The 12,933-nt window shown below is 58.7% G+C and overlaps 2 protein-coding genes and 1 long non-coding RNA gene across 6 annotated transcripts in view; 1 reads left to right on the top strand and 2 right to left on the bottom strand.

Annotated features, from left to right (window-relative positions):
- Positions 1-154, bottom strand: part of EHMT1 (euchromatic histone lysine methyltransferase 1) — a 155,522-nt gene extending 155,368 nt beyond the window's left edge. Inside the window, exon 1 of one of the 3 annotated variants that reach the window (XM_086684651.1) lies at positions 35-154. In XM_086684651.1, the coding sequence (XP_086540777.1) occupies positions 35-97 (63 nt within the window). In that variant the 5' untranslated portion in view covers positions 98-154. The remainder of the gene's footprint in view (positions 1-34) is intronic. The other 2 variants (XM_086684652.1, XM_086684657.1) reach the window with 2 other exon arrangements.
- Positions 66-4,031, top strand: LOC147575203 (uncharacterized). The gene is made up of 2 exons (XR_015243263.1): positions 66-1,344; positions 3,550-4,031. It is a non-coding gene; the product is annotated as an uncharacterized LOC147575203 (long non-coding RNA).
- Positions 3,511-11,803, bottom strand: ARRDC1 (arrestin domain containing 1). 2 transcript variants are annotated; one of them, XM_025924234.2, is made up of 8 exons: positions 11,633-11,803; positions 5,847-5,957; positions 5,312-5,362; positions 5,057-5,211; positions 4,639-4,821; positions 4,365-4,541; positions 3,856-4,291; positions 3,511-3,779 (listed from the first exon to the last, which is right to left on the bottom strand). In XM_025924234.2, exons 1-8 carry the CDS (start codon positions 11,748-11,750, stop codon positions 3,715-3,717), a joined length of 1,296 nt encoding a protein of 431 aa, XP_025780019.1. In that variant the 5' UTR covers positions 11,751-11,803; the 3' UTR covers positions 3,511-3,714. The 2 variants fall into 2 exon arrangements, with proteins under 2 accessions (XP_025780019.1, XP_086540787.1); XM_086684661.1 differs by lacking the exon at positions 11,633-11,803 and adding an exon at positions 10,901-11,018.
- Between the last annotated feature and the right edge of the window lie 1,130 nt (positions 11,804-12,933).

Here is a 12,933-nt window from a genome sequence, read left to right as displayed (position 1 = left end):
CCCGCCGCCGCCGGCCCGCCGCCCCGCTCCTCACCTCGGCATCGGCGGCGGCCATGGCCCGGGCCCGCAGCGTGGCCCCGCCCCTCCCGCGCGCCATCGCCCCGCCCGCGCCTCGCGGCTCAGGGCGGGGCGGGGCTGGTTACGCGCGTCTGCGCCTGCGCCCGCGCCCGCACCTGCGCACTGCAGCCCGGCGTGCGGCGTCCGTGGCGCGGGCCTGCGCCGACCGGAACCGACGCGCGCGGGCGAGGTGGGGGGCGGGGCCGGACGCAGCGATCTTCCGGAGGTGTCGCGGCGGCCAAGCGTCGTCCTCCGGTTTTCGCAAATATCTTTTCCTTCTACGTGGGCATTCTGGTGGGCTGGCCGGGGTGGAGAAGGACCCCTGACCTTTAACCCCGGACACACATTGATTCCGTCGGCCTTCCCAGAAGGCGGATCCTGACTTGCGTCCTAGGGCGGTGCCCGGGTTCGAGGGTATTCCCGGCATGGTGGGGCGGGTCTTGGTTGGGGTGAATGCCCACCTAGAGGCTGTTTACGGGTTGTGCCCGGTGGTGAGGGTGCCCCGGCTGGAGGCGGGGGGGGGGGGGGGGTGTCCTGCTAGGAGTGGGTGCCGACTGTGTGCCGACTGAGAAGGCTGCCCCAATGGGGGGGAGGGGAATGTTCCGACGGGAGGATTGCCCCAACTTTGGGAGGATGTCTCAATGAGGAGACTTGCCTCCGTTTGGGGTGCTTCGGTTAGGAGAGGTGCCCTGGTTAGGGGTAATGTCACAGCTGGTGGGTGCTCTGGCCAGGGTCCGTTTCTTCTGTGGGAGAGTATGCACTGATTAGGGAAGGTGGCCCGCTATGAAAGTGTGCTCTGGATGGGGACAGTGTTCTGATTGGAAGGCTGGGGGTAGAATGGGGATTGTCCCAATGAGGAAGACTGCCCCCCGCTAGGAACGGGGTTCTCCAGTTAGGTGTTCCCAGCCTGGGCAGCCTCCCTGATCACCCCAAGCTCCTTGAATCGGCACCTACCCAGCAGCCTGCCTCCCAGTTTTGCACGGGGAAGATCTCCGCACACCCAGCCGCCTTCATGGACAGCATCACATAAACTGGCTTCGCCACCCCCCCGCCCCCCATGGTCAGACTGAATTCTATCATCTTCTGGCAGTTGAAGAAAGATGTATAGACCGAAACTGGGGTTCTCTGACCAATCTTTGCAACAAGAACTGAGGAGGCTCTGAGTTGAAGGCTAACCTGCTCCACCCCCTCGCACATGCGGGCTCACTCTCATGGGACTCCAGAAAAATTACTCTACTAAGGTGGACATTGACAGTCACACAGGTGCAAAGGAGGAAATGGACGACTGTAAGTACCTAGGAAATCTTCCCTGTTTCTTTGGGACAACTTAAGTCAGCTCCTAACAGGCTTGGGACCCTTGACTGTTTGGAGCCTCAAGACTGGAAGCTCAGGAGTAGTCATGACCTGTACGGCCCAATTTAACTCACCTCCACTCACACCTAACTCTGGTACCATACTCTCCATCTCCACTCCTGCCTTGGGCTCTAGTCTGTCCCTTCTCTGAAACGCTTTTATCTCAGGTATGTGTGGCTCAATTCTCTGCCATGGCTGGGTCTCAAATACCACCTCTTCAGGAAAGCCTTCCCTTACCTCCCTACCAAAAACAATACTGCACCCCAGAACTTCCTTGCTTTATTTTACTCCTTGGCACTCCACTGTTATATTGTCTGTCTTTCCCATTAAAATGTAAGTCCAGAAAGTCAGGGACTTTTATCTTGTACGCCTTAGTGCTTATAACAATGCTTGGCATGCAGGAGAAAAAAATAAATATTTGTTGAGTGAATAAGATGTGGAGAAAAAATCCTTTACCAGGCAAACACTGACCATAAGTCAATGCGTCAGAAGTAGGATATGCTCCCGTTTTGCTCTGCCAGCCCAACCCACCCTATCCTTGTATGATCATTGATCATTTATGTTAAGTGCAGTTTTTAACACATGCCATGTGAACCATCACATCAGTCCTGAGACGCAAGACTCTTACCCACGTTCTGAGTGAGGAAACCAAAGCAAAAGAGTTGAGTGCCCTCAAGACTACCTGACTGTTGAGAGGCAGAGACAGGATTGAAACCCAGGCACATTTTCAACTATGAGGCTACCACTAACAGATGGTTTGCAGATTATCCTCCTTGTGGCATATTTTGAGCTTTCCTCCAATGTTTATCCTCTCCTTGTCCAACAAATAGTAACGTTTTAGCTGGGTACGTGGCTACCTGACTAAAGAGCACATTTCCAACTGTCAAAGGTAGCTGGGTGGATGTTTGCACAAATGATAGAATCTACTTCCCAGCCTATACCCCCCCCCCCCAAGAAGTTAGAGGTGCAGGCCCAGTAAACTGGGTGATGATGAAATCTGGAATGGCCACTCTGGACCCAGGAGTGGAAGCCCGAACTGGAGAATGACAGCTAGGTCACCAGGCCCAAATTTTGCACTTCTGGACTGTTAAGTGTACAAGAAGTAAATGGGCAGGGGCTCAATATGTCTTCTCATAATCCCATAAATGTCTTCTAGATTAAGGTAACAGACACCTATCCAGTCACTGCCTCACCATATGGCAGATAGGGAATTTGAACCCAAAGTCTTATCTTAACCACACCTCCATTATTTCCTAAAGCACAGTCCACAATCATTGGCCCCGTTGGGCATTTACAGACCCTCCCCTCAGCCCTGGAACATCTGCAGATGTCCCTTTGGTAAACGTTGCTCTTCCGAACCCGGTTTTTATTTGTTCTTGGGTTCCTTGGATCCTAGACAACAGGCATTTGAAGGGGACCTCAGGAGCAGGTGTGGCCTTGGCCTTGTGTTCACACTTGGATGAGAGGGGAGCAACAGTATCCCTCACAGCCAGAGTAGCAGTGATAACAGCAGGGACTTGAGACTTGAGGCCAAGGATAAGGGAATAGCACAAGAGGCAGAGGCTTGGGCAAGCCCTCCTCCTCATCCCCCAAGGGATTTCCTCTGACAAGGAGGTCTGAGCCGCTCCCCCTGGAATGATGGGTGCTAGAGGGGAAAGTCCAAGGTTTGTGACAATCAAACGGAACAGGGGTGATCTCCCCACGTGACAAATACATTTTAAATTAATGCCAAGGCCCCAGACGTGCAAGCCCAGCTTAAAGGGCACATCCTTAAGCAGAACCATAAAAGCGAAGGCCAGCTAGGCCCGAGTTGAAGTTAACCGGCCCACGCTGGTTGGTCCCGCTCCCGCAGCCTGTCTTCCAGCCCTAGGCACCAGGAAGGATGGGCCCATAACCGAGGAGAGGGGCACGCGCCCAGGAAGGGACTGGGAGACCCAGAAGACGGGGGCCCAGAACCAATAGAGGGGCAGGGCCTGGAGGGCGCGTGCCCGGGAGGGGCGGGGCCAGGAGGAGGGCGCGCGCCTAGGAAGGCCCCCAGGGTTAGGCCGCCGCGCACTGAGCTGGAGGAGGGCGCCAGAGAGGCCGGCCTGTGCCCAGCTCTACAAATGAAGCGCTTTATTTACACTCCCATCTCTCTAGGCCCCAGTCCCCGGGGAGAGGCTGATTCCGAGGCGGAGGCTGCGAGGAACGGCCGGGCAGCAGCAGGTCCTGAGTGCGCCGGGCCAGGCCAGGAGCAAAGGCACGAGGCCCTGGGCGCCCGGTCCCAGGGCAGAGGTCAGCCCACCCGGAAAAGGCGGCACAGGGTCAGCTCCCGGGCGTCAGGCTGGGATCTGCACCGCCACAGCTCTGCTCATAGGATGGCGGGGCCTCTGCGGGGAAAGAGCAAAGTCTGCAAGGGGCTCATGGGGCCCTCTCCCCCAGCCAGACCCCAGGCCTCTCACTCACCATAGGGATAACCCCATGAGCTGTATTCTGGGGGCAGGATCAAGGTACTGGTGGTGGGCACTGGCCCTCCTGAACCCTCTGCAAAGTAGGGAACAGTGGCACCTGTAGAGATGCACAAGGGAGGGGGCAGTGGGTGGGGAGCAGGGCTGCCATCCTGAGGGCGGGGCTCAGGGGCAGCAGGCACAGAGCTGAAGGTGGCAGGTAGTGACTGCTGCTGTGAGTGGCTCTTCGTGGAGAGGGAGACTGCGTCTGCAAAGTGGGGGCTGCTGGCCGCAGCCTCCGCCTCCTCCTGGGGCGGTGCGGAGGGCACCACCGGGATTGAGGCCCCAGGAGGCAGCCCTGGGCCTGGCCGGGGGCTCAGCGGGGCGTGGTTCACAGCAATATTGCCGATGAAGACAGGAAGGGTCACGGTGGCTTCAGGCACCTTCAGGGAGACCTGGGGAGGACGGGAGAGTGAGGCTAGGCCACCTGCCCCCCTTTCCCACCCCGCTCCCTCCAACCCCCAGCACCTGCAAGTAGTAGTCCACGTGGATAAGGCTGCAACCTGGCAGGGCTGACTGGGGCAGGGCAGGCACCAGGATCTGCTCTTGCCACTGCGCCCGCCTCCAGGCCTTGACACCCGCACCCTCTACCTCTGCGATGGTCCGCACATCATAGATCCAGCGCTTGGCCTTGTAGGATACTTTCTGGGGAAGGGCCGGCCTGTGAGCCTGGGCAGGCCAGGCACCTACCCCTCCTCTGGTCCCATGGGGACAGGCCCTGACAGTCAGAGGGGACTCTGACCTGCAGCAGACTGGCTACCACAGGGCTGGTGTCCTTGCCTGACTGGTTCTCGATGTCAGCCTGCAGCCGCAGCACCTGGCCCACCACGTAGCCACGGAGGTCGGTGCTGGCGGTGAGGACCACGCTGCCCGTCTTCACCAGCTTGTAGGAGAACTTCTTGGTGGTGGAGGCCACGTTGGGTTGCTTGAGGGGAGGGCAGTAGTGAGGGGGTTTGGTGGGCGTGGGCAGCCTAGATCCCTAAGGCCTCTCGCTGAACAAGCCCACTGTGCCGTGCTATCCCCTGCCCCCCAGACACAGCACTGTTAGCTCGGGACAGAGAGGCCGCTGCTCTTCTAGATCCCGGCCACCTCATCTTAGTTGAGGACAAGACATCCGGCAAAGGTGGGGACCACCCAGGAGACCACCGCTCCATCCTCACCTCGATGTCAGGGATGCTGTTCAGATTCAGGGGGCTCAAGATATAGAACACACGGCTGCACTGGTGATCCTTGGAAAAACGTGGTGTGTCGATGGTGGCCCGCACCTGGTGTACAATCTTCCCAAAAGGGCCTTCAAAGGACGTTGGCGCTGTGGCTGGAGAGAGAGCAGGGAATGGCACCCAACTGCCCCCTGCCCCACCTCCTGACCACCAACTGTCACCAAGAGGCCTGGCCAGGCAAGGCTGGGCTCTTACCAGGAAGCAGGAACTGAAAGGGGAAGTTGTGCTCTCCAGCGGGCAGGCTTCCTGCAGAGACAGGAGGGGGGTGTAGGGGAGAGGGGGCTCAGGAGCCTTGAGGTGACACCACAGGACACAGGTTGGAAGCAGGCCCTGCAGCTGACCAGCTCACACGGACTCTGGCTACTGGGTCTCCCAGCCTCTGAGTCCAGGCACGACAGCAGCAACGGGCTGCAGCCTGGGCAAAGGAAGCGATGGAAGATCTTGGCTTGAACAGAAAAGGGAGATGGGGCTGTTCCAGGAGCCAGAGCCCACCCAAATCTAGAAGGAACTGGCCCCCTTCAGCCACCCAACCCCTATCAGGCAATACCCAGAGCCTGATGGGGAGAGAAATACATCAGGATGCCAAGTAGTGCTAGAGGGTGAGCCAGCACGGGGGTCCCAGAGCCTGATGGGGAGGTAGGGTGGACAGACGGGCCCCACGCTCAACCAAGGTCTGCCGTGGGCGGGGTCACTATACACAGTGAGGCCAAGTACAGTCTCCCAAACTCACCCTTGTCAGCCAGCGACAGCGCACTGTTGAAGTAGCCCTCCTCCACTACCCACGCTGCATCATTGGCCTTGTTGGACACCCTGCAGGAACCCATGCAGGTCACTCGGATGGCTGCAAGGGGGGGATGGCGTGAGTCCCAGCCAGCTACTGTCCTCGACCCCTCCCTGCCCCCACCACAGAGACTTAGGTAGGGCTTGCAGCACTAAAGGGTGCTGGGACTTAGGCAGGCCAGCAAGTGGCCTGCTGCTCTCCAGAGGATGCCTCCTGTCCATCCTCCATCTTGCGGTACTCCCAGTACAGTGCTCCCACGGCAATGAGGCACGGAGTTACATCTGTCCTGAAGCCCAGAACAGGAAGGCCCCAGTGGTCACTCAGATGACACCTGGACAACCCCAGCCTGTTAACCTCTGTTCCCAGCCACCCCTCGGCCCACCAGACCTGTGAAGACTTAGCTGCCTATAGGGCATGCTTGGGACACCAATGATGGAACAGAAGCCCGTGGGAGCCGCTGACCTCCAACCCTACTTCCTGCTGCCTCACAGGCAAGTCAGCTAGGCTGGGAGGCACCCCTTTATGCTCCAGGAAACTAACTGCTCACCCTCATGACACAGGAATGTGGTCAGACCTGCCTGAGCAGATAAGGTACCCAACAGTATGGCACACTGGCAGGTGAGGACACCCTTGACTTCCTGGACCAGTGCTGCCCAGGAGGACTGGTTTTCAACATCAAGAGATGGTTCCGTCCTCTCCCCGACTCTCCTGTGGAAGCACCCAGACCAGAAGCACAGGTCACCCCACCTTTCTGTGGTCGGGAACTCAAATTCCTCACTCTAATGGACATATGCCCAGAGACCACTATGGTCACAGGCTGTGGCTGGACATCCAAGAAGACAGCACGGCTGGAGAACCAAGCAGAGAGGGGCTGGGAGCTCCGTGACTCTCACTCCTGGCAGCTCCACTTCTTTCCCTGCCCCGTGTTGAGACAAGGCCAAAGATGTTAGCCTCCCTGCCCAGCCCCTCCTCTTCCTCCCAACTCGATGGTCCAGTGAGGGCAAGGTGACTCAGATCTGACAGCCTCCTGACAGAGCCACCAGGCAGGAGGAACCTGGTATCCCAAGTGTCCAGGGCCAGGAGCCAGCCACACCAGCCATGTTCATGTCTCCCCAGGCTGACTCCATCCTGCCAAACAGGCCTCCTGTTAGCCATCCACAGACCACCGGGCTTTCCCCCCACCGTGAACCCTTGGCTCATCCTCCGCCCCTGTTGGCACTGCCTGTGACTGGATGCTGATTTCTAATCCACACTCCATCAGCCATCCCTTCCTAGGGCCAGACCCAGAATTGTTCCCACCCCAGAAATCTGGGACATCAGTGATGCTCCTATAGACCAACACAGCCCAAGAGAAACACGACAGGGGAGTGAACAGAACAAGGACGGGAAGTGTGACAATTCCAGATGCCACGTAATTTTAACACTCCCCATGGAGGGGGTGCACTCTCCCTTGAATCTGGCTGTCCTACGAACGCTGGGACCAGCACAGTGTGCCAGAAGGAGTTAAGTGGTCCCCAGATTGGCCCAGTGCCAGCTGAAAACCGTCAAGTGACCCCAATGGATGGCACACACAGCTGAAGAATCACTCTGCCCAAATTCCTAATCCACAGCACTGTGGGTCATAGTAAGATGGTCATTTTAAACAACTTGACTTAGGAGTGACTTGTTATGTAGAAACTTTTACATAGAAACAGACAAGAACAGACGTCCAACCTCAGTGGAAATCAGAGAGGCTCATATGAGTTACCATTTTAACCCATCAGACTGGCAGATATTAAATATTTTGACACGTGTTAGGAGACGGAAAGCACACTCCTTTATGGTGATCAAACTGTAGGCTACTACAGGGGCCCTGAAAAAGCACCAGGAAGATCTGCTGTGATCTTACACACACATACCAGGGGACTCAACAGTTCTTAGAATCCACCCTATAGGGCACCTGGGTGGTTCAATCGGATGAGAGTCCGACTTCGGCTCAGGTCATGATCTCACAGTTTGTGAGTTCAAGCCCCATATCGGGCTCACTGCTGTCAGCCCAGAGCCTGCTTCAGATCTTCTGTCCCCCTCTCTGTCTGCCCATTCACTACTTGTGCTCTCCCTCAAAAATAAATACACATTAAAAAAAAAAAAAAAAAAAAAGAATCCACCCTAGCTACCCAAGAGCTTCGAGCAACACTGGTACCGAGGACTATCTAGGCGTAGCCCACGTCCAACAGCAGGATGGTTAAAACAGTCACCCACCCAGACTGAACTTGGCCCCCAGAATTCTGGTGAACAAGCCATGGGGTCACCTGACCCTAGAAAAACAAACAGTATCAAATCGACCCTTGGGGTATTCCGGGTGGGGGGCAAGTTCTATGACCTTCCCAATGTGCAGGCAAAGAGCCTCTTTTTGCACACATGCCTAAGCCTCTTCAGAGACCTTGCCTGAATGAGCAGCTTCCAATCACTGTCTTGGAGTCAAACAGCCTGTTCCTGTGCACTCTCCTCCACAGGAGAACAATGGAGGTGCAGGGGACAGATACACACAGCAGGCTTGTCCCTCCCACCTCCTGCAGGGGGGGGATCTGCTCCGGCAGGTGACCATGACCATCACCAGTGTGATGGGTGGCAGCACAGCCACAGGACAGGGGAGGTATGTTCTGGTAAGGGACAGCCTCTGCCACACAGAAACAAGCCCTGCCGTACCATCTAGGTTTAAAAGTGTTTCAGTTCGAACAGTGGGTCTGGGGCTGCTCCAGTTCTCTAAGGAACATCATCATGTGGACTGTGTTCCAGAGAGACTTCTAGAACTTTCCTCCCCAGCCAGCCCTCCCCTGTCCAGTAGCCCTCCTCCCTTGCACCACCTGCCATCACTCTTCATTCTGGTCCCAAAGGTCTCGCCCACCTCCACCAGCTCCCACAAATCCACGGCAGCCCACCGTTTGCCACATCTTTTCACTAAAGCTCTGGCCTGTGAGGCACTTCTGTCTGTCCTGTGTCCAAATCTGAAACATGACAATAATAATGGTGCCCACCTCTCAGGATTGCTCTGGAGGTTTATAGAGTTGGTCCACGGGAGGTGGGGAGAATAGTGTCTGGCCTGCAGTGACAGCTCAGGGAACTGACAGAGCTGGGAGCTGACCACTGCTGTCGTCTGGGTACCACCCTCCCTCAATGCCAGAAAAGAGTGCACCCCCGTGTGACCCCCAGCCTCAGGCTCAGCTGGACTTGGGCTCCAGGAAACCGGTTCCTTCCCCAGCTTTCTACAGTAGCTCTGAGGACAGCCAGTGCCCTCATAGCTGAAGTGCAAATCATCACTGTCCCTCCTCAGACAAGTATTTAGTGGGTAAGACTAGGAGCCCCCCAGGAAAGACCTGCTGTCCTCGCCACCTCCATGTCCTCCCAGAGGGGTGGAGGGCCTCCCTGTTGCATCACTGGCTGGTAACAGGAGCTGAACAGGTATCTTAAGATGAAAGATGCTTCAGATTCTGTGTCTCCCTCTCTCTCTGACCCTCCCCCGTTCATGCTTGGTCTCTATCTCAAAAATAAATAAACATTTAAAAAAAACGTTTGTTGTTTTTTAAATTTTTTTTTTAACCTTTATTTATTTTTGAGACAGAGAGAGACAGAGATGAATGGGGGAGGGTCAGAGAGAGGGAGACACAGAATCTGAAACAGGCTCCAGGCTCTGAGCTGTCAGCACAGAGCCCGACGCGGGGCTCGAACTCACGGACTGCGAGATCACGACCTGAGCCGAAGTCGGACGCTTAACCGACTGAGCCACCCAGGCGCCCCAAAAAAGTTTTTTTAAATGGGGCGCCTGCATGGCTCAGTCGGTTAAGCGTCCGACTTCCGCTCAGGTCGTGATTTCACGGTCCCTGAGTTCAAGCCCCGCGTCGGGCTCTGTGCTGACAGCTCAGAGCCTGGAGCCTGATTCTGTGTCTCCCTCTCTCTCTGACCCTCCCCCCGTTCATGCTCTGTCTCTATCTCAAAAATAAATAAACATTAAAAAAGATTTTTTTTAAAGAATGAAAGAACCACAGCCTTGCCTTTTCCACACCCAGCTAGGGCTAGAGGAAGCCTTAGAGCAGCCCCAGCACCCACATTCCATCTAGGCCCCTGGGGACAATCTGAAGAATAACGCCTCTGGCTTGAAGTCACTATCCATCTGCTTTTTGGCCGATACCCCCATCTTCCCTCTCCTAATCAGGGGCTCGGCTAGTACATTTACCATCAGGACCATCACCAGGGGCTCCCTTGGTATCCTATGCCCTGTCCATTCACCCACATCTCACCTATCACATGGTTGCTGGGGGCTCTGCCCAGGCCAGGCCATCCCTTTGCTCTAGTCAGTAACGGTGTGTTTGCTATGGGAACATGACTGGGCGGATGAGCGAGGCAGTGAGCTCTGCATGGGGTCTCACAGTGGTTGTCCCCCCAGCCACAAGCCTGCCCCTCCTTCCTGCACCCTGGGCTCTCCCTCAGCCCCATGACACCTCTCACCTGTCACTTGTGCCCCAGGGAAGGGCAGCACTGTCACAGAGCCCCCTGCCACAAACATAACTACCCCCACTCAAACTCCAAACTCCAACTAAGGAGACAACAGTCATCAGGGGGAGGCCCCACTAGGCCAGACACCTGACCAGAAGCATCTACACCCACTCAGTTTCTTTCTAGAGCCATGTGGCCTCAAACACAGAAACGTCAAGGGTCAGACCCATCCAGGACAGGGGCAGCAGCTGCCCAGAAAGGTGGGCAGTGGCTCTCAGTCCTCAGTAGGCACCAGAAGCACTGAGCAGTCAACCATACTAACGCCCAGAGGATCAAGGTCCAGAGCGATGCCTGACGGCTATGGTTTTGGCCAAGCACACCAAGGTGGAGAAGCACCCCAGCAGGAACACCCTCACACACAGCCTTGCACTCAGAGCCAGTGATCGGGCATAGAGGCCCCGGGGCTGCAGCTTTGCTCACTGCACCCTGAGGGCTGAACGCTGAAGTCCCATCCAGAGCCCTGTCCATACCTCAGATGGCAGATAAGGCCAGCACCTGCAGAGAGCCCTAGGGATGACCGCAGCAGCAAGCTAACTTCCAGTCCCAAAGTCCCAAATGCCTGTGCGAGCAAAGGACCGGCTAGCAGGGCTCGGGTTCAGCTCCTAGACGCTCACTGGGCTGAACGCCTGGGTCACGGAGGGATGAGCAAGACCCTCCCAGCTCACAAGGCCAAACCTCAGCCTGGGTGGAAGCGGGTATGCCGCGGGACCGCGAGGAGGGAGGGCCTGCGCCAGGGGCCTGGGCATGTGGGGAGAGAAAGCCCAACGTGGGCCGGGCTCCAGGTGAGGGCCCAGCAGGGGCGGGGCCCAGCGGACCCTGCAGAACTGGCAGGGAGGGTCGGGGGCGTGCATGCATCCAAGTCAGAGTGGCCTTCGGCAAGGTGGGCAGGATCTAAACCCCTGCCCCCGACTCTAGCCGACCCTAGGAGGAGAGAACAGGAAGGGCAGATGCGGAAGGACTGGGCCACCCGGGCTTCCCTGCTCTGGCCGCACCCTAGTCCTCCCCGCAGCCGGCGGGGCCCAAGGCTCCCAAGGCCGGCGGGAGACTAAGGGAGGGGGCGGCAGGTGGCGCCACAGCCTCCGCGGGTCCAGGCCCCAGTGCCACGGGCTGCCGCTTCCGGGAGCCCCGGCCCTGCCGCAGGTGCTGCGCAGCCACCTGAGCCCCGCCGGCCCGGCCCTCCCCCGAGGGGACCCCGCTCCCACCTCGGAAGGGCAACGGCGCCCCCAGACGCACGCGCACGGCCCCCGCCAGCGGTTCTCCAGGGCTGTAGACGACGCGGCCGTGGCTCAGGCAGACCTCGAAGAGCTGCACCCGCCCCATGCCGCCGCCCTGGCCGGGCGGCCGCGCACTGATGCCCCCTCCCGCCGCCGCGCTACGAGCCCCGCCTTCCCGGCCCCGCCCCCGACCCTCCCGGCCCCGCCCCCGACCCTCCCCGCCGGGCCCGCCCACTCCCCTGTGCCCGCCCCCCGACCCTCCCCGGCCAGCCCCCAGCTCCAGCGTCCTCTTCTGCCGGCTCTTCCCCCGGCCCCCGGGCTCCAGCCTTCCTCGGCCCTTCACCGAGCCCTGCCAGGGTCCGTCCTCCGCCTCTTCCCCCTCCTCTCCACCACCAACACCCTGCCTCTGCCCTCCCCGCCCGCCACGCTAGCCCGCCCGCGGGGCGGATAACGGCGCGGCTCGCGGGAACCCGGCGCGCGGGCGCCCCCTGGTGGCCCCGGGGAGGGCGGCCGGCTCACCTGCCGAGGGGCGGGCCGGGCCGGTGCCCCCTCCCCAGCCTCCGCCCGGTCGCTGCGGGCTCGCTGCGGAGGGCGGTCCCGCGTCGCTCGGCGGAAGGACGTCACGGGGGGCGGGCCTCGTGCGGGATGGCGGGGTGGCGCGCGGCGGAGAGCCGGGCGATCCCCATGGGGGCCGCGCACACCTGTGCCGGTGGCGGCGTCGCTGGGTAGCGAGCCGCCGGCGGAGGTGCCGGGCTGTCCGGGCACCCCAGGCTCGAGAGCGGCGCCCCGGGACGGGGATGGGAGTGGGACCTCCTCTGACCTACCCTCTCTGAGAGGTCCCTGTGGAGCGGGGACTGTGGGGGACGGCGGACCCGTGAGGGAGCCCCGCGAGGGACGCGCTGCTTGCGCAGAGCAGTGCAGGGCGCCCAGCGGCGCCTTACGCATGGGAGCGCCTGAAGGAGGGCGTCAGGGTGGCCCGGGTTTTTGTCCAGAACACCTGCGTGAATGGGGTGGCATTTTCTGATGGAGAAAACTGGCTTAGATATAAATTGCTTAGGGGATGGGACAAAGTCATGAGGAGCAGAATCTAAGAGGCTCGGTAGGTACATGTACGATTGAGTTTAAGGAAGACTAAAGATTTTCAGTCCCCTATTGGAAGATGGTAAGTCAGGGTGCTGATGACATCAAGGGTTTTGAGTGAAAGCCACAAAAAAACCTCACCTGGCCCTCCAGCAAAAGGAGAGAGGCTCATAGGCTGGGGGGATTCCACTGGGCCAAGCTGAGGAAAA

This window comes from Puma concolor, chromosome D4 (assembly GCF_028749965.1).
Source record: "Puma concolor isolate L17-30 chromosome D4, mPumCon1.1.hap2, whole genome shotgun sequence".
NCBI lineage: Eukaryota > Metazoa > Chordata > Mammalia > Carnivora > Felidae > Puma > Puma concolor.
Note: the sequence above shows the minus strand (reverse complement) of the source record. Positions and strands in the feature narration are given on the sequence as shown.

Coding starts and splice junctions, on each gene's coding strand:
- ARRDC1 (XM_025924234.2), bottom strand. CDS start 11,750: ATGGGGCGGGTGCAGCTCTTCGAGGTCTGCCTGAGCCACGGCCGCGTC. Junction 5,363..5,846: donor GCTGTCGCTGGCTGACAAGG/GTGAGTTTGGGA, acceptor CTGTCTCTGCAG/GAAGCCTGCCCGCTGGAGAG. Junction 4,542..4,638: donor TGGTAGCCAGTCTGCTGCAG/GTCAGAGTCCCC, acceptor GCCCTTCCCCAG/AAAGTATCCTACAAGGCCAA.